We start from the raw sequence: 25,969 nt of genomic DNA, 5'->3' as shown, positions 1-25,969 counted from the left end.
ATTTAAATCGGTATGATGTTATTTATGAATTTATTTGAGAAAGTTTATTTTATGATCGCGTAGGCAGGATCGTGGACGGACGAGATGTTAATTTTCACCCAAAATATTTTATGAGATTTTTAGGAGCCTTAAAATATTATTTTAAGGTAAGATTTTAAGAAAATTATGGTATTTATATATATGTATATTTATATGTCTGTTTTTACCCAAAATAAGTCATTTTAATGACTTTTATTAAGCTTTAAAATTCTCATTAATAATAATTTCTGGATTTACTTAGTTTTATCAAATTAGAATGTATTTTAAATTTTAAAATTAAAGTATTTAATTATCCTAATTATCTATTAATTATTTAACCTAGATTATCCTAAATATTATATACCCTAAATCCCTCCCAAACCCACGCCTCACCTCTTAGCCGCCTCCATCACCCTCTTCTCCACCATTTTCACGTTCCATCAGAGTTTTCCTAGCCTCATAGCCGATCTTTGAAGGTTTTTGGATTATTTAGAAGATCCGTTCGTCCCGGCGAGCTCGATACGCGTCGTTTACGTCGTTTCGTCTAAATAATTATCAAGGCACGTCTCGAATCCATTCTTGTCCACCATTTAAATCATATTACAAAGATTTTATGCTTACAAGATCTAATATTGCATGTGTTATGATCTAGAAAAGAAAACATTAAAGTTCATGCATGTTCCTCACGTTTTTGCACTTCATGGCTCGGGTTTGCACTATTTCTGGACATGGTGTTGGAAAAACTGGCGGTCAGATCAATCACGATTGATACCCGGTGCAGCGGAAGTTTAAAAATTTTATCATGGAACAATTCCATGGTGTGGGTATCAACCGTTTAACGATTAAATTATTGTGTGTGTGTAAAATTTAAATAACAATTAAATAAATTTTACCTCAAATCTCGCAACGAGATTAATGGACACCAACAGAACAATTCTGCTCTTGTTGTCTCTCCCTGGAACCGATGAACTCCTTCAATCAGGTCCACGAACAGAGGTTTAATCCCTCTGATAGATTGCACTAGAAAATCTATCAGAAGTTTTCTGCGAAGAGAATACACGAATTTGATTCGTTATTCCTTACTGCGATTCAAAATCACAGACCGGAATTTTCTCGGGCAGAGGGGAGGGGTCGGCCGAAAACGTTTTTGAGAGGGGTAGGGTTTCGAAAATCCTGTCTGAAAAATTATGACCTGTTGTGTGTAATTTCTGTACTGAAATAACTTATTTATAATGCAGGCCACTAACACCTTAGGGCCCATTAGTCATAAGCTGGGGCCCGACAAGCAAAGCCCACTTGTTCAGAAATTAATATAAAATTCATCGTGACTCCGATTGATGAAACGATTTCACCAATGTGCACAGAAACCATTTCTGCACGTTTTAAAGTCAAAATAAATTTTCCTGAATCCGAATTCAGTGGTTTCCAAAAATGTCCATCCCTATGTCATTTTAGGAAATCCTACTCCCTTACTCTTATTTAAGAAGTCCAACTCCTTAGTTCATTAAATTTAACTCTTTAAATTTAACTATCTCAACGGGGATTAAAACTCCATTACACTGTGTGACCCTCAATGGTTCAGGGATACAGCTAGCCGTGGGCTCACAACTCCTTGTGACTCGGAACAACACTTTCCGACTTGCCCAACGAATCATGGTAAAGCGCCTAGCAACATCGCCCCATGATTCCCTAGGTATCACTGATAGTGCCTACAAGAACCAGTAGATTTTGGTTAGCGTACAGTACGGTCCCTTCATCCAAATATCCCGATCGAATCAACAACCATTGGTATATCGAGAGTCGCTCAAGATTCGATAACTATGCAATGCATCTTGAAGATCAAATTAGTGACATCGCATGTGCTACTAAGAAACCATTTCTTAAATCACATCAAGTACTCTGGCCAGAGATTTGTCACACTAATATCTCCTCAGATCGCATAGGATATCCACACTCGCAAGTATGTGGTGAATCCTTGACAACAATGCATTGACTTCTATATGTGTCGTAACTGTACCCAATCTCGACACCTGATGACCCCCTCAGAGTCGGTAAACGAGTCAAAGCACAGTACTAGCATATAGAGTCTCCATGATGTTTCAAGTCGTAAGGACTAATGGTGTACAACCAAAACCGCGGACTTTATCCACTCGATAAGTGATAACCACTTGGAAAGTCCGGATAGGGTAGTTCAACTATTCATCCTATGAATATCCATTTGCATGCTTCGAACATCTCCATGTTCCCTACCAATGAAACGTGGTACTCCGCATCGCAAATGCTAGTCTCAAACTCGAGCGATCCTTATCCTTATTATCGGACGGCTCAATCGACTAGGAACGGTTTTAGAATATACAGTGACTATAAGATGTATTTCATGATAGACATCTCCATGTTCTACCACATCTTACATACACTATAGTATATTCAAGGTCTTTATCAAAACAACAATAGTATATCACAATATAACAATATGAAGTAATATAAAGTCATTGCCATAAAAGTGTAAATAATATTAAACAAAAGATTGTTTATACAAAGAGTCAACAAAACCCATAGCCACACAGTTGGCTCACTGGGCACCCACTCTTACAATCTCCCACTTGCCCTATAGCCAACTAGTCATACTACGTAGACCCATTGCTTCGCGATGTTTGTCAAACAATGGTCCTGGCAAAGGCTTAGTAAGTGGATCAGCGATATTGTCTGCAGAGGCCACTCGTTCGACACTGATGTCTCCTCTTTCCACAATCTCCCGGATTATGTGGTATTTCCTCAGTACGTGTTTGGATCTTTGATGAGACCTTGGTTCCTTTGCTTGAGCAACGGCACCCGTGTTGTCGCAGTACACCGGGACTGGACCAACAAATTCAGGAATGACGCCCAACTCTTGGACGAAATTCCTCATCCAAACGGCCTCTTTAGCAGCAGCTGATGCTGCAATGTATTCAGCCTCAGTGGTGGAATCCGCTGTGGTGTCCTGCTTGGAACTCTTCCAAGAGACAGCACCGCCATTGAGCATGAACACAAATCCAGAGGTTGACTTCGAGTCATCCACATCACTTTGGAAGCTAGAGTCGGTATAGCCTTCCAGTTTGAGTTCTCGTCCTCCATAAACCATGAACATATTCTTAGTCCTTCGCAAGTACTTAAGAATGTCCTTCACGGCTTTCCAATGCATCTGACCAGGATTAGACTGATATCTGCTCGTGACACTCAGAGCAAATGCTACATCCGGTCTGGTAGATATCATCCCATACATGATACTACCTATAGCTGACGCATATGGTACATGTGTCATATTCTCTATCTCTGCATCAGTCTTGGGACACATAGACTTGGATAGAGAAACTCCATGGCACATGGGTAGATGTCCTCTCTTGGACCCATCCATTGAAAACCGTTTCAATATGGTATCGATGTAGGTTGATTGAGTGAGTCCTATCATTCTCTTAGATCTATCCCTATAGATCTGTATCCCAAGAATGTAGGATGCCTCACCCAAATCCTTCATCGAAAATCTACCTGATAACCATATCTTTGTTGACTGCAACATCCCTACATCATTCCCAATGAGTAGGATGTCATCAACATAAAGTACTAAGAATGTTACCGCATCCTTAACTACTTTCTTGTACACGCAAGGTTCCTCCGGGTTCTTGATGAAACCAAAATCTTTTATTGTTTCATCAAATTTCTGGTTCCAACTTCTTGATGCTTGTTTTAGACCATAAATTGATCTCTGAAGCTTGCATACCTTATTCTCGCTTCCCATGGATGTGAACCCCTCAGGCTGCTTCATATAGATTTCCTCCTTAATGTCTCCATTAAGAAAAGCAGTCTTCACATCCATTTGCCATATCTCATAGTCATACCATGCAGCTATGGCAATTAGGATTCTTATGGACTTGAACATAGCAACTGGTGAAAAGGTTTCATCATAGTCAACTCCTTGCCTTTGAGTATAACCTTTCGCCACCAATCGCGCCTTGTAGGTCAATACCTTACCATCAGGCCCAAGCTTTCTTTTGTAGATTCATTTGCACCCTATCGGAACAATTCCATCGGGAGGATCTACTAAAGACCAAACTTGGTTTGTATGCATCGAATCCAATTCTGAATGCATAGCTTCAAGCCATAAATTCGAATCCGCATCAGAAATTGCTTCCTTGAAGTTTCTTGGATCACATCCAATGTCGGGTTCATCTTGATCCCCTTCAAGAAGAAGACCATATCGAACTGGAGGTCTAGAAGTCCTTTCGGATCTTCTAGGTGCAGGCGTGTCCAGCAATGGTTCCTGAGGTGTAGAATCGTTATTTTGTATTTCGGGTTCTTCTCGAACTTCTTCGAGTTCCATCATCTCGCCTTTCTTATCCAATAAGAATTCCTTCTCCAAGAAGGTGGCATTCCTAGAAACAAACACCTTTGTTTCAGCAGGATAATAGAAATAATATCCGATTGAATTCTTCGGATACCCTACAAAATAACATAAGCTGGATCGACTATCCAACTTATCTCCCACTGTCCGCTTCACGTAAGCAGGACATCCCCAAATCCTCAAGTACGAATACTTAGGAGCTTTGCCATTCCATAACTCGTATGGTGTTTTGTCCACTGCTTTAGTGTGGACGTTGTTCAACAACAATACCGCCGTTTCAAGCGCATAGCCCCAAAACGAAGGTGGAAGCTCAGTGAAGCTCATCATGGATCGAACCATGTCCAACAAAGTTCGATTACGACGCTCCGACACACCATTAAGCTGTGGTGTCATAGGAGGAGTCCACTGAGAGAGAATCCCATTCTCTTTTAGATAGTCCAAAAACTCGGTACTCAAGTATTCTCCACCTCGATCCGATCGAAGTGCTTTAATACTTTTACCTAGCTTGTTTTCTACTTCAGCCTTGAATTCTTTGAACTTTTCAAATGCTTCAGACTTATATTTCATTAAATATAAATACCCATACCTTGAATAATCATCAGTAAAGGTAATGAAGTAGGTGTGGCCATGTTGAGTCCCTACTCTAAATGGACCACAAACATCTGTATGGATCAAATCCAACAGATTCTGACTACGCTCAGGTTTCCCCTTAAAAGGAGATTTAGTCATTTTTCCTTTTAGGCAGGATTCACAAGTAGGTAGAGAATTAATATCAGACATATCAAACATGCCCTCTCCCACTAGCTTGTTCATCCTCCTTGAGGAAATATGACCTAGCCTAGCATGCCAAAGGTTTGCCGGGTTTTGACTATCGATTTTCCTTTTGTTTGTTGTCGCCGGTTTATCAACATAATTCACTGGAACGTCTTTTAGTTTTAAGTTGTATAGATCGTTTTCAAGTTGTCCATTTCCAATTAAACATTCATTCTTGTAAATATTGCAAATCCCATTCACAAAATTGCAAGAATAACCATCTCTATCAAGCATAGAAATAGAAATAATGTTTTTAATTAAATCTGGCACAAATAAAACATCTCTCAACAATAATTTAAAACCATTCTGCAAAATCAAACAAACATCTCCAATGGCCGTAGCTTCAACTCTGGAACCATTCCCGAGCCTCAGCTGGGTCTCACCCATTCTAAGCCTGCGACTTCTTGTCATCACCTGCAAATCATTGCAAATGTGAGATCCACATCCGGTATCCAATACCCAAGAAGTTGTATTAAGTGACATGTTTATTTCGATATAGAACATACCCTTTGCAGTTCGCAACTGCTTGGGGTATTCCTTGCAGTTACGTTTCCAATTACCGGGTTTCTTGCAGTGATGGCAAACTTGTTTAGACTTGTCCAATTTTGCATGTAACATTTGGCCTTGAGATCATGGTCCAACCATTTCTCTAATTCGGCCAACCTTTCGGCAGTTACATCAGCCGGGGCTGTTTTCGGAGAAGCCTTTTCTAACACTTAGAAAATCTTTTTCCGAACTTAGGACAATCTTAACTTATGGAATCATTCTGTATTGTTTGCGTCAATAAGTTTGTTTTGTTGGAGAACAGAACCATGTGGATTACTGAGATAAAACAGACAATTATCGATGATTGTTTAAATAATTTACTAAGACATAAAATAGGCGAATTTAATTTTATGAATCTCACTCCCACTATTTTAACGATTTCACCACCCTCTAGTGAAAACGGGAAACTTTTTCCTTAGTGAGAACATGGAGTCCAATTGACAAACTTATGGTCCCGAATAATATCAGCCAACCATAATTCTCAAAAGGTAGAGCCCAATTGCTTCCAAAGCAACCCCCATGTATTTACCTCATGTCCAATAAGGGCCCAATAATATGACGCCGTTTAAAGTGACATGTCAAGATGACCCATCAATATTAAGTTGTGATGGACGGTCGCCATGTGGATCCCCCAATAATATGAGCCGATCCCATGGGAGTTCCACCCAACTTACAACATTTGTCGATCCAATGTACAGCTTTCCGACGGACGGGCCCCCCCAATAATATGAGCCGGACCGTATCCGCGGGTAGCATCACATACATTGACCGTTGATGGAAGGTAGGAACATTTAAACAATATTTAAATTTCCTTTATTTATCTTGATATAAATTTTAAATCATATTTAAAATGAGGGATTTTATTTATAAAAATATTTGTCTCATCATATTTAATTTATTGCATGCATTGCCGGATTCACGCAATTTATGTCTAAACATGCATACAATCATAATATCACATATTATATAGGATGATCGATTCCATTTCTAATTGACCCGTGGTTGCCAATCACGGGTCTTAGTCCAATCCTAGGTAATATGCAGTATGCAAATGCAATCCTATTACATATGCTTCCAATTTACATTTCTTCAGTCTTCATTATCTGCTGGGCCCACCATCTTCAAATCTTGATCTCCCACTAAATCTAATGTATTTACAATAAATAACAATGACAAGTAGGGGATACATTTTAGGGGGTGGGAACGGGCTATAAACCAAGCCCACTTTTATTACATATGACATTCATATCGGGCCATAAACCAGGCCCATTAATAAAACCAACAATAATAAAGACAAAATGTAAATTCCTAACATACACCTACAAAATTGGTCATGGCAATCGATCATCCTTATCCAATAACATTTAATTCAAAATTAATTTATTGGATAACATGCTGTGGCAATTCAAATTTAAACAAGATAAAATCATATTTTATATAAAATCTCATTTCACATATAAAATCATATTTTATCTCTATATCAAATAAAATCATATTTTATCTATAAAATCCAATTTTACAAATAAAATCATATTTTACTTAATATATCATAAGATCATATCTTATCATCAATTGTACCAAAATAATTGATTTCAAAATTCAATTTACGGATAAAATATTAAAATTTTCCAAAAATTCAAATTTATCCAAAATCAATTTTAAAATTTACGGACTCGAACAATTCGATCCGAAATCTCGTGAACCAATCAAAAACAATTTTTGACCGGACCAAAAATAAAATTTTAAATATTAAAATTAATTTTTAAATAAAAATATAATTTTTCCCGCGGGCCGCCCGGGACACTCCCGGGCCGGCCCGCACCCGGGGCGCGGGCCAGGGGCAGCCCGGCTGCCCCCTTAGGGCAGCGCCTGGCGCCGCCCCTGGGCGGCGCCGTGCGCTGCCCTGGGCGGCGCCGAGCGCTGCCCTGCGCAGCGCCCAGCGCTGCGCTGGGCAGCGCACAGCGCTGCCCTGGGCGGCGACGGTCGCCGCCTTGGGCGGCGCCGTGCGCCCCCTTTGGGCGGCGCCGTGCGCCGCCCGGGGCAGCAACAATTGCTGCCCCACCGGGCAGCGATCCAATCGCTGCCCGGGTTATGCCCCGAAAAAAAATTTTTTTTATTTAAAAATATTTATTTTGTTTCAAAAACCGAGACTCAAAAATTTTGTACAATTGATTAATTTAATCGTTTGATCTGAGCAACCTGGCTCTGATACCACTGTTGGAAAAACTGGCGGTCAGATCAATCACGATTGATACCCGGTGCAGCGGAAGTTTAAAAATTTTATCATGGAACAATTCCATGGTGTGGGTATCAACCGTTTAACGATTAAATTATTGTGTGTGTGTAAAATTTAAATAACAATTAAATAAATTTTACCTCAAATCTCGCAACGAGATTAATGGACACCAACAGAACAATTCTGCTCTTGTTGTCTCTCCCTGGAACCGATGAACTCCTTCAATCAGGTCCACGAACAGAGGTTTAATCCCTCTGATAGATTGCACTAGAAAATCTATCAGAAGTTTTCTGCGAAGAGAATACACGAATTTGATTCGTTATTCCTTACTGCGATTCAAAATCACAGACCGGAATTTTCTCGGGCAGAGGGGAGGGGTCGGCCGAAAACGTTTTTGAGAGGGGTAGGGTTTCGAAAATCCTGTCTCAAAAATTATGACCTGTTGTGTGTAATTTCTGTACTGAAATAACTTATTTATAATGCAGGCCACTAACACCTTAGGGCCCATTAGTCATAAGCTGGGGCCCGACAAGCAAAGCCCACTTGTTCAGAAATTAATATAAAATTCATCGTGACTCCGATTGATGAAACGATTTCACCAATGTGCACAGAAACCATTTCTGCACGTTTTAAAGTCAAAATAAATTTTCCTGAATCCGAATTCAGTGGTTTCCAAAAATGTCCATCCCTATGTCATTTTAGGAAATCCTACTCCCTTACTCTTATTTAAGAAGTCCAACTCCTTAGTTCATTAAATTTAACTCTTTAAATTTAACTATCTCAACGGGGATTAAAACTCCATTACACTGTGTGACCCTCAATGGTTCAGGGATACAGCTAGCCGTGGGCTCACAACTCCTTGTGACTCGGAACAACACTTTCCGACTTGCCCAACGAATCATGGTAAAGCGCCTAGCAACATCGCCCCATGATTCCCTAGGTATCACTGATAGTGCCTACAAGAACCAGTAGATTTTGGTTAGCGTACAGTACGGTCCCTTCATCCAAATATCCCGATCGAATCAACAACCATTGGTATATCGAGAGTCGCTCAAGATTCGATAACTATGCAATGCATCTTGAAGATCAAATTAGTGACATCGCATGTGCTACTAAGAAACCATTTCTTAAATCACATCAAGTACTCTGGCCAGAGATTTGTCACACTAATATCTCCTCAGATCGCATAGGATATCCACACTCGCAAGTATGTGGTGAATCCTTGACAACAATGCATTGACTCCTATATGTGTCGTAACTGTACCCAATCTCGACACCTGATGACCCCCTCAGAGTCGGTAAACGAGTCAAAGCACAGTACTAGCATATAGAGTCTCCATGATGTTTCAAGTCGTAAGGACTAATGGTGTACAACCAAAACCGCGGACTTTATCCACTCGATAAGTGATAACCACTTGGAAAGTCCGGATAGGGTAGTTCGACTATTCATCCTATGAATATCCATTTGCATGCTTCGAACATCTCCATGTTCCCTACCAATGAAACGTGGTACTCCGCATCGCAAATGCTAGTCTCAAACTCGAGCGATCCTTATCCTTATTATCGGACGGCTCAATCGACTAGGAACGGTTTTAGAATATACAGTGACTATAAGATGTATTTCATGATAGACATCTCCATGTTCTACCACATCTTACATACACTATAGTATATTCAAGGTCTTTATCAAAACAACAATAGTATATCACAATATAACAATATGAAGTAATATAAAGTCATTGCCATAAAAGTGTAAATAATATTAAACAAAAGATTGTTTATACAAAGAGTCAACAAAACCCATAGCCACACAGTTGGCTCACTGGGCACCCACTCTTACACATGGCTTGGTTCGAACTGCTGGCTGATCATTCATGGGTCTAGGTGGGTTCATAGGGGTCGGTTTAGGCAAGGTGGTTCACGCCTGGAAGGGCTGGAACCAAGGGAAAAGGGGCTGGGACAGCAGCTAGGTGGGCAGAGGGAGCTGTCTGGTTTATGGGCCTTGGCCGAGCCATGCAATGCTTGGCTCGGGCCAGGCCTGGTCCGAGGGATGAACTTGGACCCTCGGGTGGTCCAGGTGCCGGAGCTCCGGACTTTGGTGGCCGAAGCTGGTCGGAACATGCAAAGTATCATGGGCTGTCCAGAAAAGGGGCCTGCGCAGCTTGCATGGGGTTTAGGGGCCTTGGCCGAGCCATGCAAGGCTTGGCTCGAGCCAGGCCTGGTCCAGGGGTTGCACCTAGACCCTGGGGTCGTTGAGGTGTTGGAGCTCCGGCCATGGGTGGCCGGAGCTGGTCAGAAAGTTAAGGGGAGTAAGGGCTGCTCCATGGGAGGGTCTGCGTGGGGTTTCTTGGGATTTAGGGGCTGTGGCCGAGTCAAGCAGGGATTGGCTCGAGCCAGGCCCCAGGCTGGGGTTGCACCTGGACCCTGGGGTGGTCCAGGTGCCGGAGCTCTGGCCGGTGGTGGCCGGAGCAAGGTGTTTAAGGGGCTAAGGCGGCAGCTGCCGCAAGGGGGTTTGAGAATAGGTTAGGGTCGGGTTCGATGGTTTCAAGTGAGCCGGGCTCGGGTCTTTGTGTCCGATTCCGGGTTGGGTCAAGTCTTGATGGGTCAAAATATTTTTAGTCCGGGTCTAGATTTTATTATTTGGGCTTAAGTCTCTTATTTTAATTAATTAAGAGTTCAAGTTAATAAATTATGGGTTGGGCTTGATTAATTAATTGGACTAAATTAATGGGCTTTAATAATTATTGAGGTGAGCCCACTAATTTGTCATGGGTCATGTGATCCATGAAAATTATTGGGTCAAGTTGAGTCGGGTTAATAATTTTATCGGTCTAATTTATAGTAATGGTTAGTTAATAATTTTATTAATTTAACTTTAAATTAATAAGTTGATGGGCCTAAATTATGTTTTAAGTGAGCCCATTAGTTTCTCATGGGCCTGGGGGCCCATGAAGCTAATTGGGCCTGGGGTCCCATGAAGCTAATTGGGCCAGGTTAAATTGGGCTTTTGGGTTTTTGGGCCAGTCTATGAATTTTTGAGTTTAAGTCTAGTGGTCAGCAGCTCGAACAAGTCCTTGGAAAAATAAATGTCCGTAAATATATATTTAATTCATGCATGCATTTTTATTAGATATATAAGTATGATTTTTAAGAAAATAAATTAAATATATATTTACGGACAAATTTTCATGAAATAAAAAAATAAATGAGATTTTTTTTAAGTTCATGCATCATGTAAGAATTTTTATGATAAGTTTAAATGTATGTTAAGAAAAATATATTTTTATGGAAGTTGAAGTGAAGGTGGAAAGTGATGTGGTTGGAGGCCGGGATACCTGGGCCCGGTGACCTTTCTAATGATGTATAAGTATGATAAGCTTATGGATCCAGCTGAGAGGGCTGGTGAAGTGGCAGCACAGAGGTGGAAACCCCACCGCCGCGTACGTTGGTTTATAGATTGATCAATCGCTCAGTATGATGCCACGGACATGGATACGACCTGTTAAGAACTAAGAAATCATGATATGTTATTTTTACGAAAATTTAAAGTATGATGAATTATGTTATAGCATGATGATTTAGAAGTATGATTATTTATTTATGTTTATATGCATATAATTTTAAGATCATGCACATATAATTATTATTCACGTATTTTATATGATGTGTGCTTGTGTGTGGTTTCATTTTGTTATGTAAGGATAGAACGTGCTGAGTCTCTAGGCTCACTAGATTTAAATGGTGCAGGTGAGCAAAATGTCAATAAGGATAATGCGTTCCCGACTGGCGACGAGAGCGTATGAATATCCAGGCGGCTAGTACCCGTGACCATCGCTCTATTATGAATTTTATGTTGAGACTAGAACATTTATTTCCGCATAGGTTTTATTATTATAGATTTTTAGTATATGCATGAATTTTAGATTTAAGTATTTATTTTCTAAGTTTTCATGAATTTTTGTGAAAGAAATATTATTTAGGAGTTTTATTATGGCATTCTTATAAATTATTTAGTAATTATTTTTAAGTATTTAATTGCATGCGTGTACTTTTATTGTATCTTTTGTGTATTTTTATTTTAAATTAAGTAAAGTTATTTTTAAGTACGATATATATATGTATGGACATATATATATTTATATTCATTATTTCATCGTTAAAGAGTTTTAAAAAAAAAATTCCAGTATAAGTTCTAGGACGTTTCACAAGTGGGATAAGGTAGAGACTGAATAATATCAATTTTTGTTTTGTCTACCTCTATCCCCTTAGTGAGACTACATGACCCAAAACAATACCTTGTCCAACCATAAAATGGAATTTTTTGGAATTTAAAACTAGGTTTGTTTCGACACACCGCTTTAGGACAAGAGCAAGGTTAGTTAAACATTTTTCGAATGAATTACCATTGACAGTAAAATCATCCATAAAGACCTCTAAGATATGGTCAATAAAGTCAGAAAAAATACTAACCATACACTGTTGGCCGGTGCATTGCAGAGTCCAAAGGGCATACGTCGGTACGAGAAGGTTCCAAATTGGCAAGTGAATGTCGTCTTCTCCTGATCTTTTGGTGCAATCGCAATCTGAAAATAACAAGAATAGCCATCAAGAAAACAATAATAAGAATGAAATGCTAACCTTTTAATCATTTGATCAATAAACGGCAAAGGAAAATGGTCCTTTCGGGTTCCAGCATTTAGTTTCCTATAGTCTATACAAACCCTCCACCCATTTTGAATGCGGGTGGGAACCAATTCGTCATCCTTGTTCTTTACAACAGTAATCCCGGTTTTCTTGGGAACCACTTGGACGGGACTGACCCACTGACTGTCAGAAATTGGGTAGATCACTCCAACTTCAAGGAGTTTGAGAATTTCAGCCTTTACCACCTCCATCATAGGTGGGTTCAACTTTCTTTGCGGCAGACGCGAGGGGTTTGCTCCTTCCTCCATAAAGATCCTATGCATGCACGTAGAAGGGCTGTGTAATGCCCCATTTTATCTTAAATGAGTTTATTTGAGTTAATCGGAGATTTCAGAGTTCACGAGCCGATTTGATTTTGATCAGGGTCCTTTTTGCAAATTTTGGAAATTTCAGGGACTAAAACGCAAATTTAGAGTTTTATATATTATCTACACTTAGAATTCATTTGACTAAGTCTCTTATCCTTCCTCTCCTTCCCTTCCATCGGCTAAACTCCATTGAAGACGCCTCTTGGAGCTTTTGAGCTTCCAGAATTCAGTCCGAGCTCGATCCGACCGTTGGAAATTAATTCTGAAGGCAGTTTAGCGATCACGGCTGCGAGAGCTTAGTTCTATCGTAAGTTTTTCTACGATCAGATACATTCTAGTTTTTGGATGTTGTTAGAATCGTTCTAGATTCGAGTATGTTGTTCTCTACAGAGTTCTGATCGTTTATTATCTGTCGGTTTTGAATTTGAGCGACGTTCGGAATTGTTATGATTTTTGGAAGCCATTTTTGAAAATTGTGATTTGAGATTTTTTGGGATTGCCTTGTTTTGGTTGTCTTAGCATTGTTATGAGGTTATATCAGTATTGAACTGCTGTCTACGTTTTCGGTTTGTTCAGTTTATAGTCGTTATGCCGTCGGTTTGAGTTTTGGAGATTTGAACTATTTTTGAAGTTGTTGAATCAAATTGTAAGTTGATCTTGGTTATTGATCTTGTATTTCATCTGGACAGATTCGTTTGGAGTTTGTCAAGCCAGAGTTAACAGCGTTTTGTTCGTCAAGAGTTGGACGAAGGTCGGTAAAGAGTTTTCTTTGAACCGTCGTTTGTTTTTAGGTTTTATAGATGTTGATACAATCTTTTGTTGTAGCGTTTCCAGAGTTGGAGCTACTTACCTTGAAAGGTAAAAGCAGTGATCGTCGCGGGATAGCATACTCGGGACAGTTGGTTCTCGAGTTTTCCCTTTCAAATCACACATTGCATCAATACTTGTTCTAGCATGTGGAACTTGTATTTGTTGGTTGATTGAGTTTCGTTATGTGACTTTTGCTTATATTTATGCTATGCATTCATCTTGAGCCTACTTTGTTTACAGCGGGCAGAACCGCCCTTTTTGTTTTAGATGTTTGGGAACTATGATTGAGTGGCCTAGGTCGTAGTCCTTTCGCCTAGTGCTAACATACTCATTATGGTTGCTCAAAGTCTAGAGGAGTGGGATGCGTGGCACCACCTCGATTGGGAGAGTCGGTGAGTTGTTACGTGATCTCATCCTCGGGATTCCAAAAGCACAGCAGCAATCCCTCGTTTATCAGATTTGATAACCCGTTTTAAAGACATGCATTCATTACGTTAACATTGATTACTTGTTACCTTGAAAGCATGTTTATTGAATTTATTACTTGCTATGTTACTTTTACTGGGATTATCTTTCTCACCGGTTATCCGGCTGTTGCTTTGTTTTGTATGTGTACTTGGCAACAGGTGGGGCAGGACCAAGTCAGCGTAGGCCTGGCTAGCAGCAAGAGGGAGAGCTAGTAGTGAGACTCGATTTAGAAAGTCGTGTCAGCATGTCTACCTAGTTGTATTGGAACATGTTTAGATATCGAACTTCGTTTTGTTGTTGTATTGATTATGCGAGCTGTGTTTAAAGATTGTTGTTACAATCCATTACTTTTGAGTGGTTGTGTAACCCTAGAACTTCATGTATTAGTTGGAGAACTTGTGATTGCAATGCATGATATTATTTTGTGGGTTTTGGACTCAAGTTTCTAGCATGAATTCTGTTATTTTTTGCCCTGTTCCTGTCGCCGCTCGATCGGTAGAATATCACCGATCGAGAGAGGGCAAGCGTTGTAGTTCTCTGTTTTAAATTTTTTGTGGCTCGCTCGATCCGCAAGATCTTGCGGATCGAGTGAGGGCTGGTTTTCTCAGGCAGAACCTTTTAAGTTTTTGGCTCGCTCGATCGGTAAGATCTTACCGATCGAGCAGAGCACTATTTCAAAAAAAAAAAGAAAATTTTTTTTTGCTTTGATTATTGGATATTAGTTTGGACTAATTGTTGTTTAATTACCGAGATTAGATGTTTAGAATCGAGGTCTCACATTAAGTGGTATCAGAGAATTAAGATTCTTGGTCGAACTAGAGTGAGCGGGGTAGATCGAGTCTGCGTGTATTGGCTCCTCGCATGTGTTTGAATTATTTAAACTGCGTACTTAATTCCATGCGAGCATGCTTTATTGTTGAGAATTATTGAATTACATGGTTTTGTGATTTAAATTTATAAAGCATGATCTACTTGAGATATATCTGTTTCTGTTATCGACTGGTATCCGATATTCCAAGCGGTTGTAAGGGCACTGATTGTAGCGATTGAGATATATCGTGTCCTAGCCTTTGATTATCAGATGGGTCCTCGTCGAGTGATAAACATAAACACACCGCCAGTTATTCCTACGACTGAGCAAGCTAGCACTGAAGTTGATCAGTTGGATGCTTCAGCGACTCCTATCGAAACCTTGCTGAAGAGGTTTCAGTCTTTCAAACCGCCTTTGTTGTTGGGTTCAGAAAATCCAGTTGACTGTGAGAGTTGGTTGGATGATATGGATCAGTTGTTTGATTCCATTGACTACACCGATGACCGCCGAATCAGGTTAGTAATTCATCAGCTGCGTGGTGGTGCTAAGAGCTGGTGGATCATGACAAAGAAAGCAATAGAGAGTAGAGGTACGGAGGTTACTTTGACTCTTTTTAAATCTGAGTTTTATAAGCGGTTTTTCCCTATCTCGTATCGTAAGGATAAGGGAGCAGATTTTGCAAATCTGAAGCAAGGGAATCTGAACATCGAAGAGTACGTTGCCAAGTTTGATAGTCTGTTGCGTTTTACACCGCTAATTGTCGGAGATGAAGAAGCTAAGGCAGATCAGTTCATAAATGGGTTGAACCCCGACGTCTTCACGTTGGTTAACACCAACAGGCCTAACAACTTTGCGGATGCCATGAATCACGCAAAGGGAGCAGAAGCAGGCTTGTGGAGGCAAAGAGGTAATCATGTGGCACCTCAGCAACAGAGGCAGTATCAGAACCAACCGTCTCAGTATCAGAATCAACCATCTCAGCATCAGAACCAGCAGCAGAGGTATGAAAGTGGTAGCAGTGGGGGAAACAGAAAGGATCAGTACAGGCAAGAGGTAAACAGTTCAAAAGGCAGGGGAACAGTTCGTCTAGTTCCAGTGGTTCCCGACAGTTTGGTTCAGGACAGAGCTCTGGATCATCATCCTTGTACTGCAGCAAGTGTGGAGGAAGACACTCATCGGATCAGTGTGTGGGAGTCTTTGGCAATTGTAACACCTGCCAGCAACCGGGACACTTCTCTAAGGTGTGCCCACAGCGTAACAGAGATAGAGCTCAGAGTGGGAGTTCGTCTAGACTTGCAGCTCAGCCTGAGAGGCAGTCTTCTGCAGTTCACTCTTTCCAACCTCAGCAGTAGCAGAACAGACAGGGAGGTAGTACCAGTGCAAATCAGCCTCCGAGACAGCAAGCACGAGTTTTGCTCTGACAAAGGATCAGGCTCAAGCAGCACCTGACGATGTTATAGTAGGTAACTGTTCAATTTTCGGTTATTCTGCTCATGTATTGATAGATACAGGTGCTTCCCATTCCTTTATCTCTGAGAAATTTGTGTTATTGCATGCTTTTCCTACTGAGTTGTTGCCTACAGTAGTAGCTGTTACTTGACCTTTGGGTGGAGGAATTGTTTCTGTCCGATTAGTCAGGAACTGTGAACTGCATTTTGAAGGAAATTTGTTAGAATTCGACTGTATTGTACTTGGACTGTCATATTTTTATTGTATTGTCAGTATAGATGCTTTAACCAAGTACAGGGCAACAGTCGATTGTTTTTTGAAAGTTGTCAGGTTCAGACCTGAAATGGCATACGAGTGGAAATTCTTTGGTAAGGGTTCTCGATCTAGAATTCCTTTGATTTCAGTGTTATCTATGACTCGTTTGCTACAGAAAGGTGCAGAAGGATTTTTGGTGTATGCAGTTGATGTACTGAAATCTAGCCCAGCTTTGGTAGACTTACCGGTGGTTAGAGAATTTGCTGATGTGTTTCTGGAAGATGTTCCAGGTTTTCCACCTATTCGAGAGATCGAATTCAGTATTGATTTGGTGCCAGGTACTCGACCTATTTTCAAAGCTCCATATCGTATGGCACCTATTGAACTGAGAGAGTTGAAGAAACAGCTCGAGGATTTGATTGCCAAGGGATACATCAGACCCAGTGTGTCGCCTTGGGGAGCTCTTTGTGCTATTTGTGCGGAAGAAGGATGGTTCGATGCGGCTCTGTATCGACTACCGCCAATTGAATCAGGCTACAGTTAAGAACAGGTATCCTTTACCCCGAATAGATGACCTTTTTGATCAGCTGCAGGGTTCTTTTGTCTATTCAAAAATTGATCTGAGGTCAGGTTATCACCAGTTGAGAATGCGAGAGGAAGACGTTCCTAAGATCGCATTCAGAACGAGGTATGGTCATTTTGAGTTTATAGTCATGCCGTTCGGTTTGACTAACGCTCCAACTATTTTTATGGGTTTGATAAACCGTATCTTTCAGCGTTATTTAGATGAGTTCGTCAATATCTTTATCGATGATATTCTTATCTACTCAAAGAGCCGTACTGACCATGCAGAGCACTTGAGGATCGTATTGCAGATTTTGCGAGTTGAGCAGTTGTTTGCCAAGCTGTCGAAATGTGAATTTTGGTTAGATCGAGTTGTTTTCCTCGGTCATATTATTTCTGAAGATGGGATTTCTGTCAATCCCAGCAAGATCGAAGCGGTAATGAATTGGCCTAGACCAACGTCAGTACTTGAGATCCGAAGCTTCATGGGTTTAGCGGGTTATTATCGCAGATTCATCGAGGGTTTCTCGTCTATTGCCAAGCCAATTACCCAGCTGACTCAGAAGAATGCGCCTTTTTCCTGGACTTCAGATTGTGAGGCTAGCTTTGTTGATCTGAAGAGGAGACTGACCAGTGCTCCGATTCTTTCTATTCCGAAGGGTACTAGAGGTTTCACAGTCTATTGTGATGCTTCTAACCGAGGCTTAGGTTGCGTTCTTATGCAGCATAAGCATGTGATAGCGTATGAATCAAGGCAGCTGAAACCGCACGAGACTCGTTATCCGGTTCATGATCTTGAACGAGCTATGATTGTATTTGCTCTAAAGATCTGGCGTCACTATCTTTATGGTGAGTCTTTCGAGATAATTTCTGATCATAAGAGTCTTATGTACTTGTTTTCACAGGCAGAGCTGAATATAAGACAGAGAAGATGGTTAGATCTGTTGAAGGATTTTGACTGCGAAATCAAGTATTATCCGGGAAAGTCAAATTCAGTTGCAGATGCCTTGAGCCGAAAGCTTTGTTCTCTATCTCTTTCGACTATCGGTGTTTCTCAGTTGATCGATGATTGTTGCACTTCTGGTTTAGAGTTTGAAACAAATAGGGAGACTATCAGAGTGTTTGCTATTCAAGCCGAGCCGGAGTTATTTGTTGCAATCAGAGAAGCACAGAAGTCTGAGCCGAGCATTCAGGTTTCAATAGAGAAAGTCAAATCGGGACATCAGTCTGAATTCCAGGTTAGAGATGATGTTTTTTTGGTGAATAACCGTATTTTTGTGCCTGATATTCCGGAGTTGAGACAGCGTATTCTCCGAGAGGCTCATTGCAGTCGGTTCAGCGTTCATCCTGGAGGTCGTAATGTTGGGTAACTGGCGTTCAGATCAATCACGATGGATACCCGGTGCAGCGGAAGTTTAAAAATTTTTAGTATGGAACAATTCCATAGTGTGGGTATCAACCATACGATTAAATTATTTGTGTGAGTAAAATTAAATAACTATTATTAAATTTTACCTTCAATCTCGAAGCGAGATTATTGGACACCACACAGATTTCTCTGCGCTTCTTGTATCTCCCTGGAACTGATGAACAAGCTTTCCTTCAATCAGGTCCACGAATGGAGGTTTAATCCCTCTGATAGATTGCACTAGAAAATCTATCAGAAGTTTTCTGCGAAGAGAATAACGAATTTGATTCGCTAATCCTGTCTGCAATTCAAAATCACAGACCGGAAAATCTCTGACAGAGAGAGGGAGGGGCGGCCGAATTTCTAGAGAGAGCTAGGGTTTTATTTTTCGAAAATTGTCTCTCAAATTATGACCAGTTGTGTGTAATTTCTGTACTGCAATAACTTATTTATAATGCAGGCCACTAACACCTTAGGGCCCATTAGTCATAAGTTGAGGCCCGACAAGCAAAGCCCGCATGTTCAGAAATTAATATAAAATTCATCGTGACTCCGATTGATGAACCGATTTCACCAATGTGCACAGAAACCATTTCTGCACATTTTAAAGTCAAGATAAATTTTCCTGAATCCGAATTCAGTGATTTCTAAAAAATGTCCATCCCTATGTCATTTTAGGAAATCCTACTCCCTTACTCTTATTTAAGAAGTCCAACTTCTTTATTCATTAAATTTAACTCTTTAAATTTAACTATCTCAACGGGGATTAAAACTCCATTACACTGTGTGACCCTCAATGGTTCAGGGATACAGCTAGCCGTGGGCTCACAACTCCTTGTGACTCAGAACAACACTTTCCGACTTGCCCAACGAATCATGGTAAAGCGCCTAGCAACATCGCCCCATGATTCCCTAGGTATCACTGATAGTGCCTACAAGAACCAGTAGATTTTGGTTACCGTACAGTACGGTCCCTTCATCCATATATCCCGATCGAATCAACAACCATTGGTATATCGAGAGTCGCTCAAGATTCGATAACTATGCAATACATCTTGAAGATCAAATTAGTGACATCGCATGTGCTACTAAGAAACCATTTCTTAAATCACATCAAGTACTCTGGCCAGAGATTCGTCACACTAATATCTCCTCAGATCGCATAGGATATCCACACTCGCAAGTATGTGGTGAATCCTTGACAACAATGCATCGACTCCTATATGTGTTGTAACTGTACCCAATCCCGACACCTGATGACCCCCATAGAGTCGGTAAACGAGTCAAAGCACAGTACTAGCATATAGAGTCTCCATGATGTTTCAAGTAGTAAGGACTAATGGTGTACAACCAAAACCGCGGACTTTATCCACTCGATAAGTGATAACCACTTGGAAAGTCCGGATAGGGTAGTTCGATTATTCATCCTATGAATATCCATTTGCATGCTTCGAACATCTCCATGTTCCCTACCAATGAAACGTGGTACTCCGCATCGCAAATGCTAGTCTCAAACTCGAGAGATCCTTATCCTTATTATCGGACGGCTCAATCGACTAGGAACAGTTTAGAATATACAGTGACTATAAGATGTATTTCATGATAGACATCCCCATGTTCTACCACATCTTACATACACTATAGTATATTCAAGGTCTTTATCAAAACAACAATAGTATATCACAATATAACAATATGAAGAAAGATAAAGTCATTGCCATTAATAAAAGTGTAAATTATATTAAACAAAAGATTGTTTTTTACAAAGAGTCATCAAAGCCCATAGCCACAAGTTGGCTCACTGGGCACCCACTCTTTCACGTAAGATGTACAACGATTTGAAGATTCAGTGCTGGTGGAAGAGAATGAAGAGCGACATCGCGAGGTTTGTATCTCGGTGTTTGAACTGTCAGCAAGTGAAAGCAGAGCGGAAATGATCGGGTGGTCTGTTGCACAGCCTATCTGTTCCTGAATGGAAATGGGATCACATTTCTATGGATTTCGTCACGAAGCTACCACGATCCGTTCGAGGATGCGACGCCATTTGGGTGGTAATCGACCGATTGACGAAGTCTGCATGTTTTATTCCTTATAGGATGACGTATTGTCACGATCAGATGGCTGAATTGTATGTTAGCAATGTTGTGAGATTGCATGTAGTGTCGAAGTCGATCGTTTCAGACAAAGATCCTAGATTCGCTTCGCACTTCTGGCATAGTCTTCAGGAGGCACTTGGTACTCGATTGCATCTGAGTACAGCTTATCATCCTCAGACAGATGGACAGTCAGAGCGGACTATTCAGACGTTAGAGGATATGCTGCGAGTGGTAGTGCTAGACTTTGGCACTAGTTGGCAGGATTCTTTGCCTCTTGTCAAGTTTTCTTACAACAACATCTTCCAAGCGAGTATCGGTATGGCGCCTTTTGAGGCTTTGTACGGCAAGAAGTGCCAATTTCCGTTGTTTTGGGATGACTTGTCCGAGTCACCAGATTTGGGACCGGATATGCTTCGAGATATGGCAGAACAGGTTAAGGTCATTCAGTCGAGAATGAGGTCCGCTCAGGATAGACAGGCTAATTATGCGAACGTCAGGCATACACCTCTGAGCTTCGAGCAAGGAGACCGTGTTTTCCTTAAGATTTCTCCATTCAGAGGCACTGTTAGATTTGGGAAGAGAGGTAAGTTATCTCCGAGATTCATCGGGCCGTACGAGATTCTCGAGAAGATAGGCGATCTTGCCTACAGACTTGCACTTCCTCCGTCTTTATCTGGTATTCATGACGTTTTTCACGTCTCTATGCTGCGGAAGTATCATCCAGATCCTTCTCATATCCTTCAGCCTGACGAAGCCGAGTAAGACGAGACTCTGAGCTATTTTGAACGACCGATTCAGATCCTTGATCGGAAAGAAAAGCAACTCAGAACCAAGTTGATTCCGTTAGTGAAAGTGCAATGGAGCCGTCACGGTGTTGAGGAAGCGACTTGGGAGACAGAATCTGACATGAGACAGCGATTTCCGGAGTTGTTCGGATGACGTGAGTTCTTCTTACTATCTTTAGTTCTTTATTCTATCTTATGAGTTGTGGTTCTCGTTGATTTCGAGGACGAAATCTCTTCTTAGTAGGGGAGAATTGTAACGCCTTGTTTTTATATTAAATGAGTTTATTTGAGTTAATCGGAGATTTCAGAGTTCACAAGCCGATTTGATTTTGATCATGGTCCTTTTTGCAAATTTTGGAAATTTCAGGGACTAAAACGCAAATTTAGAGTTTTATATATTATCTACACTTAGAATTCATTTTACTAAGTCTCTTATCCTTCCTCTCCTTCCCTTCCATCGGCTAAACTCCATTGAAGATGCCTCTTGGAGCTTTTGAGCTTCCAAAATTCAGTCCGAGCTCGATCCGACCGTTGGAAATTAATTCTGAAGGCAGTTTAGCGATCACGGCTGCGAGAGCTTCGTTCTATCGTAAGTTTTTCTACGATCAGATACATTCTAGTTTTTGGATGTTGTTAGAATCGTTCTAGATTCGAGTATGTTGTTCTCTACAGAGTTCTGATCGTTTATTATCTGTCAGTTTTGAATTTGAGCGACGTTCGGAATTGTTATGATTTTTGGAAGCCATTTTCGAAAATTGTGATTTGAGATTTGTTGGGATTGCCTTGTTTTGGTTGTCTTAGCATTGTTATGAGGTTATATCAGTATTGAACTGCTGTCTGCGTTTCCGGTTTGTTCAGTTTATAGCCGTTATGCCGTCAGTTTGAGTTTTGGAGATTTGAACCGTTTTTGAAGTTGTTGAACTCGAATTGTAAGTTGATCTTGGTTATTGATCTTGTATTTCATCTGTACAGATTCGTTTGGAGTTTGTCAAGCCAGAGTTAACAGCGTTTTGTCCGTCAAGAGTTGGACGAAGATCGGTAAAGAGTTTTCTTTGAACCATCGTTTGTTTTTAGGTTGTATAGATGTTGATACAATCTTTTGTTGCAGCATTTCCAGAGTTGGAGCTACTTACCTTGAAAGGTAAAAGCAGTCATCGTCGCGGGATAGCATACTCGGGACAGTTGGTTCTCGAGTTTTCCCTTTCAAATCACACATTGCATCAATACTTGTTCTAGCATGTGGAACTTGTATTTGTTGGTTGATTGAGTTTCGTTATGTGACTTTTGCCTATATTTATGCTATGCATTCATCTTGAGCCTACTTTGTTTACAGCGGGCAGAACCGCCCTTTTTGTTTTAGATGTTTGGGAACTATGATTGAGTGGCCTAGGTCGTAGTCCTTTCGCCTAGTGCTAGCATACTCATTATGGTTGCTCAAAGTCTAGAGGAGTGGGATGCGTGGCACCACCTCGATTGGGAGAGTCGGTGAGTTGTTACGTGATCTCATCCTCGGGATTCCAAAAGCACAGCAGCAATCCCTCATTTATCAGATTTGATAACCCGTTTTAAAGACATGCATTCATTACGTTAACATTGATTACTTGTTACCTTGAAAGCATGTTTATTGAATTTATTACTTGCTATGTTGCTTTTACTGGGATTATCTTTCTCACCGTTTATCCGGCTGTTGCTTTGTTTTGTATGTGTACTTGGCAACAGGTGGGGCAGGACCAAGTCAGCGTAGGCCTGGCTAGCAGCAAGAGGGAGAGCTAGTAGTGAGACTCAATTTAGAAAGTCGTGTCAGCATGTCTACCTAGTTGTATTGGAACATGTTTAGATATCGAACTTCGTTTTGTTGTTGTATTGATTATGCGAGCTGTGTTTAAAGATTGTCGTTACAATCCATTACTTTTGAGTGGTTGTGTAACCCTAGAACTTCATGTATTAGTTGGAGAACTTGTGATTGCAATGCATGATATTATTTTGTGGGTTTTGGACTCAAGTTTCTAGCATGAATTCTGTTATTTTTGGCCCTATTTCTGTCGCCGCTCGATCGGTAAAATATCACCGATCGAGAGAGGGCAAGCGTTGCAGTTCTCTGTTTTAAATTTTTTGTGGCTCGCTCGATTCGCAAGATCTTGCGGATCGAGTGAGGGCTGGTTTTCTCGGGCAGAACCTTTTAAGTTTTTGGCTCGCTCGATCAGTAAGATCTTACGGATCGAGCGGAGCACTGTTTCAAAAAAATAAAGAAAATTTTTTTTTGCTTTGATTATTGGATATTAGTTTGGACTAATTGTTGTTTAATTACTGAGATTAGATGTTTAGAATCGAGGTCTCACAGGCTGATTCTCTTGATATCTGCTATGGTCCACCCAATAGCAGTCTTGTGCTCCTTTAGAACCGCAACGAGTTTCTCTTCTTGTTCGGCCTCCAAACTGTTGGAGATGATAACTGGCAATGTTTCTCCTTCTCCAAGGAAAACATACTTAAGATGTTTGGGCAGCATTTTCAGCTCAATAACTGGTGCCTGCAAAACAGATGGAAGACGCAGAGTATTAGAAATTGGTAAAGAGAGATAAGCAAGATTACCTGATTGAGGCAGCTCAGGGGCACTGTTCAGGGTGTTCACAATTTCTTTCACTTCTCCATTGCAACAAATCCCTTCATCATCATCTTGCTGAATGGGTGCTGTAATAGCCACCTCTAGCTCATCTTTTCCTGCATGCTCACAATGCTCTTGTGCCAAATAATCCACAATGTCAACAGAATAAACACAATCATCATTGTTAGAAAATTTCATGGCATCATAAATATTAAACTTTACAACCACACCATCAAATTCCATAGTTAGTGTGCCACTGTGGATATCAATTTTAGTCATTGACGTTTTCAAAAATGGTCTCCCTAATAGAATTGGACTATTGTGATCACCATTTTCCATGTCGAGCACATAAAAATCAGCAGGAAATACTAAAATATTCACTTGCACTAACACGTTTTCCACTACTCCCCTAGGGTATGCATTATACCTATCTGCTAATTGCATGACAATTTGAGTTTTATTCAAAGGAAGTTTCAAGGACGCATAAATAGAATATGGCATAACATTGATCGATGCTCCTAGATCTAACATGGTCTTTTCCAGTCTAACATTTCCTATAGTTCATGTGATAGAAAACATACCTAGATCCTTGCATTTGGCAGGAAATTTCCTTTAGATCACTGCAGATACATTCTCACCTAACTCCACCTTCTGACATCCCTTCAATGCCTGTTTCCTCTTTTTTGTGCACAATTCCTTCAAAAACTTTGCATATCGAGGTACATGCTTAATAGCATCTAGCAATGGAATTTTTACCTCACATCTACGAAAAGTTTCATGGAGTTCCTTAATCCCTTCATCTTTTCTAGATTCCTTAAGAGCTAAGGAAAAAGGTGCAACAGGCTTATATTCAGAGAGAGGAGGAAACTTACCTTGTGACGCTTCTTCCTGAGTTGCTTCTTTATCATCCACTTTTGGCTCTTCATTTTTCTCCTTCTTGGACGAAGCATCAATTTCCTTCTCCTTAACTTTCAATTCCTTCCCATTTCTTAGAGTGATGGTACTTGCGTTCTCTCTTGGGTTCGGAATTGTTTGGGATGGCAAAGCGTTGGAATGTTGTGCTTCCAACTTGTTGGTTGCGGTGGCGAGCTGTCCCATCTGGTTATTCAAGTTCTAGATGCTTGCTCGGGTTTCCTGTTGGAAAGTCAGAGTATTAGTTGCAAAATCCTTAACTATATTTTCAAGAAACTCACCTGGTTCTGGAATCTGAGGACGCTACTGTTGTGGAGGATACGGTTTCCTATAAGCTTGATTATGTGGTTGTGCCTGAGGTCCAGGTTGATTCGCCTGAGGATTTCCATATCTCATATTAGAATGATCCTTACAACCTGGATTGTATGTGTTGGAATATGGATCATACTTCCGCTGTGGAGGTCCAGGAAATACGCCCGTAGCATTCACCTGTTCCACTGAATCCTCTAGAAGTGTGGGACACATGTCAGTACCGTGTCCCACTGCAGCGCAAATTTCACATGCCTTTGAAGTTTGTCCATTTCCTACCGTCATTTGACGCACAAGAGACGTCAGTTCAATCAATTTTTGCTCAAGGGAAGATACATTTACCTCGTTATTTTTCTTTGGTGCATGATCAATTCCGTTGGTGCCAAATTGCTGAGAATTGGCAGCCATATTCTCGATCAAGTTTCTTGCTTGTACTGAAGTTTTATCCACAAAAACTCTTCCACTGGCCGCATCTAACATACTCCTGTCATGAGATA

The 25,969-nt window shown here is 40.7% G+C and overlaps 1 protein-coding gene across 1 annotated transcript; it reads right to left on the bottom strand.

Annotated features, from left to right (window-relative positions):
* Positions 1–23,984: 23,984 nt before the first annotated feature.
* Positions 23,985–25,349, bottom strand: LOC140860954 (uncharacterized). The gene is made up of 5 exons (XM_073263954.1): positions 25,124–25,349; positions 24,890–24,988; positions 24,380–24,805; positions 24,136–24,337; positions 23,985–24,084 (listed from the first exon to the last, which is right to left on the bottom strand). Exons 1-5 carry the CDS (start codon positions 25,347–25,349, stop codon positions 23,985–23,987), a joined length of 1,053 nt encoding a protein of 350 aa, XP_073120055.1.
* Between the last annotated feature and the right edge of the window lie 620 nt (positions 25,350–25,969).

The sequence above is a fragment of the Henckelia pumila genome, chromosome 1 (genome assembly GCF_033568475.1).
Source record: "Henckelia pumila isolate YLH828 chromosome 1, ASM3356847v2, whole genome shotgun sequence".
Classification (NCBI taxonomy): Eukaryota; Viridiplantae; Streptophyta; class Magnoliopsida; order Lamiales; family Gesneriaceae; genus Henckelia; species Henckelia pumila.
The sequence above is the reverse complement of the archived record's forward strand: the minus strand, read 5'-3'. Positions and strand labels throughout refer to the sequence as shown.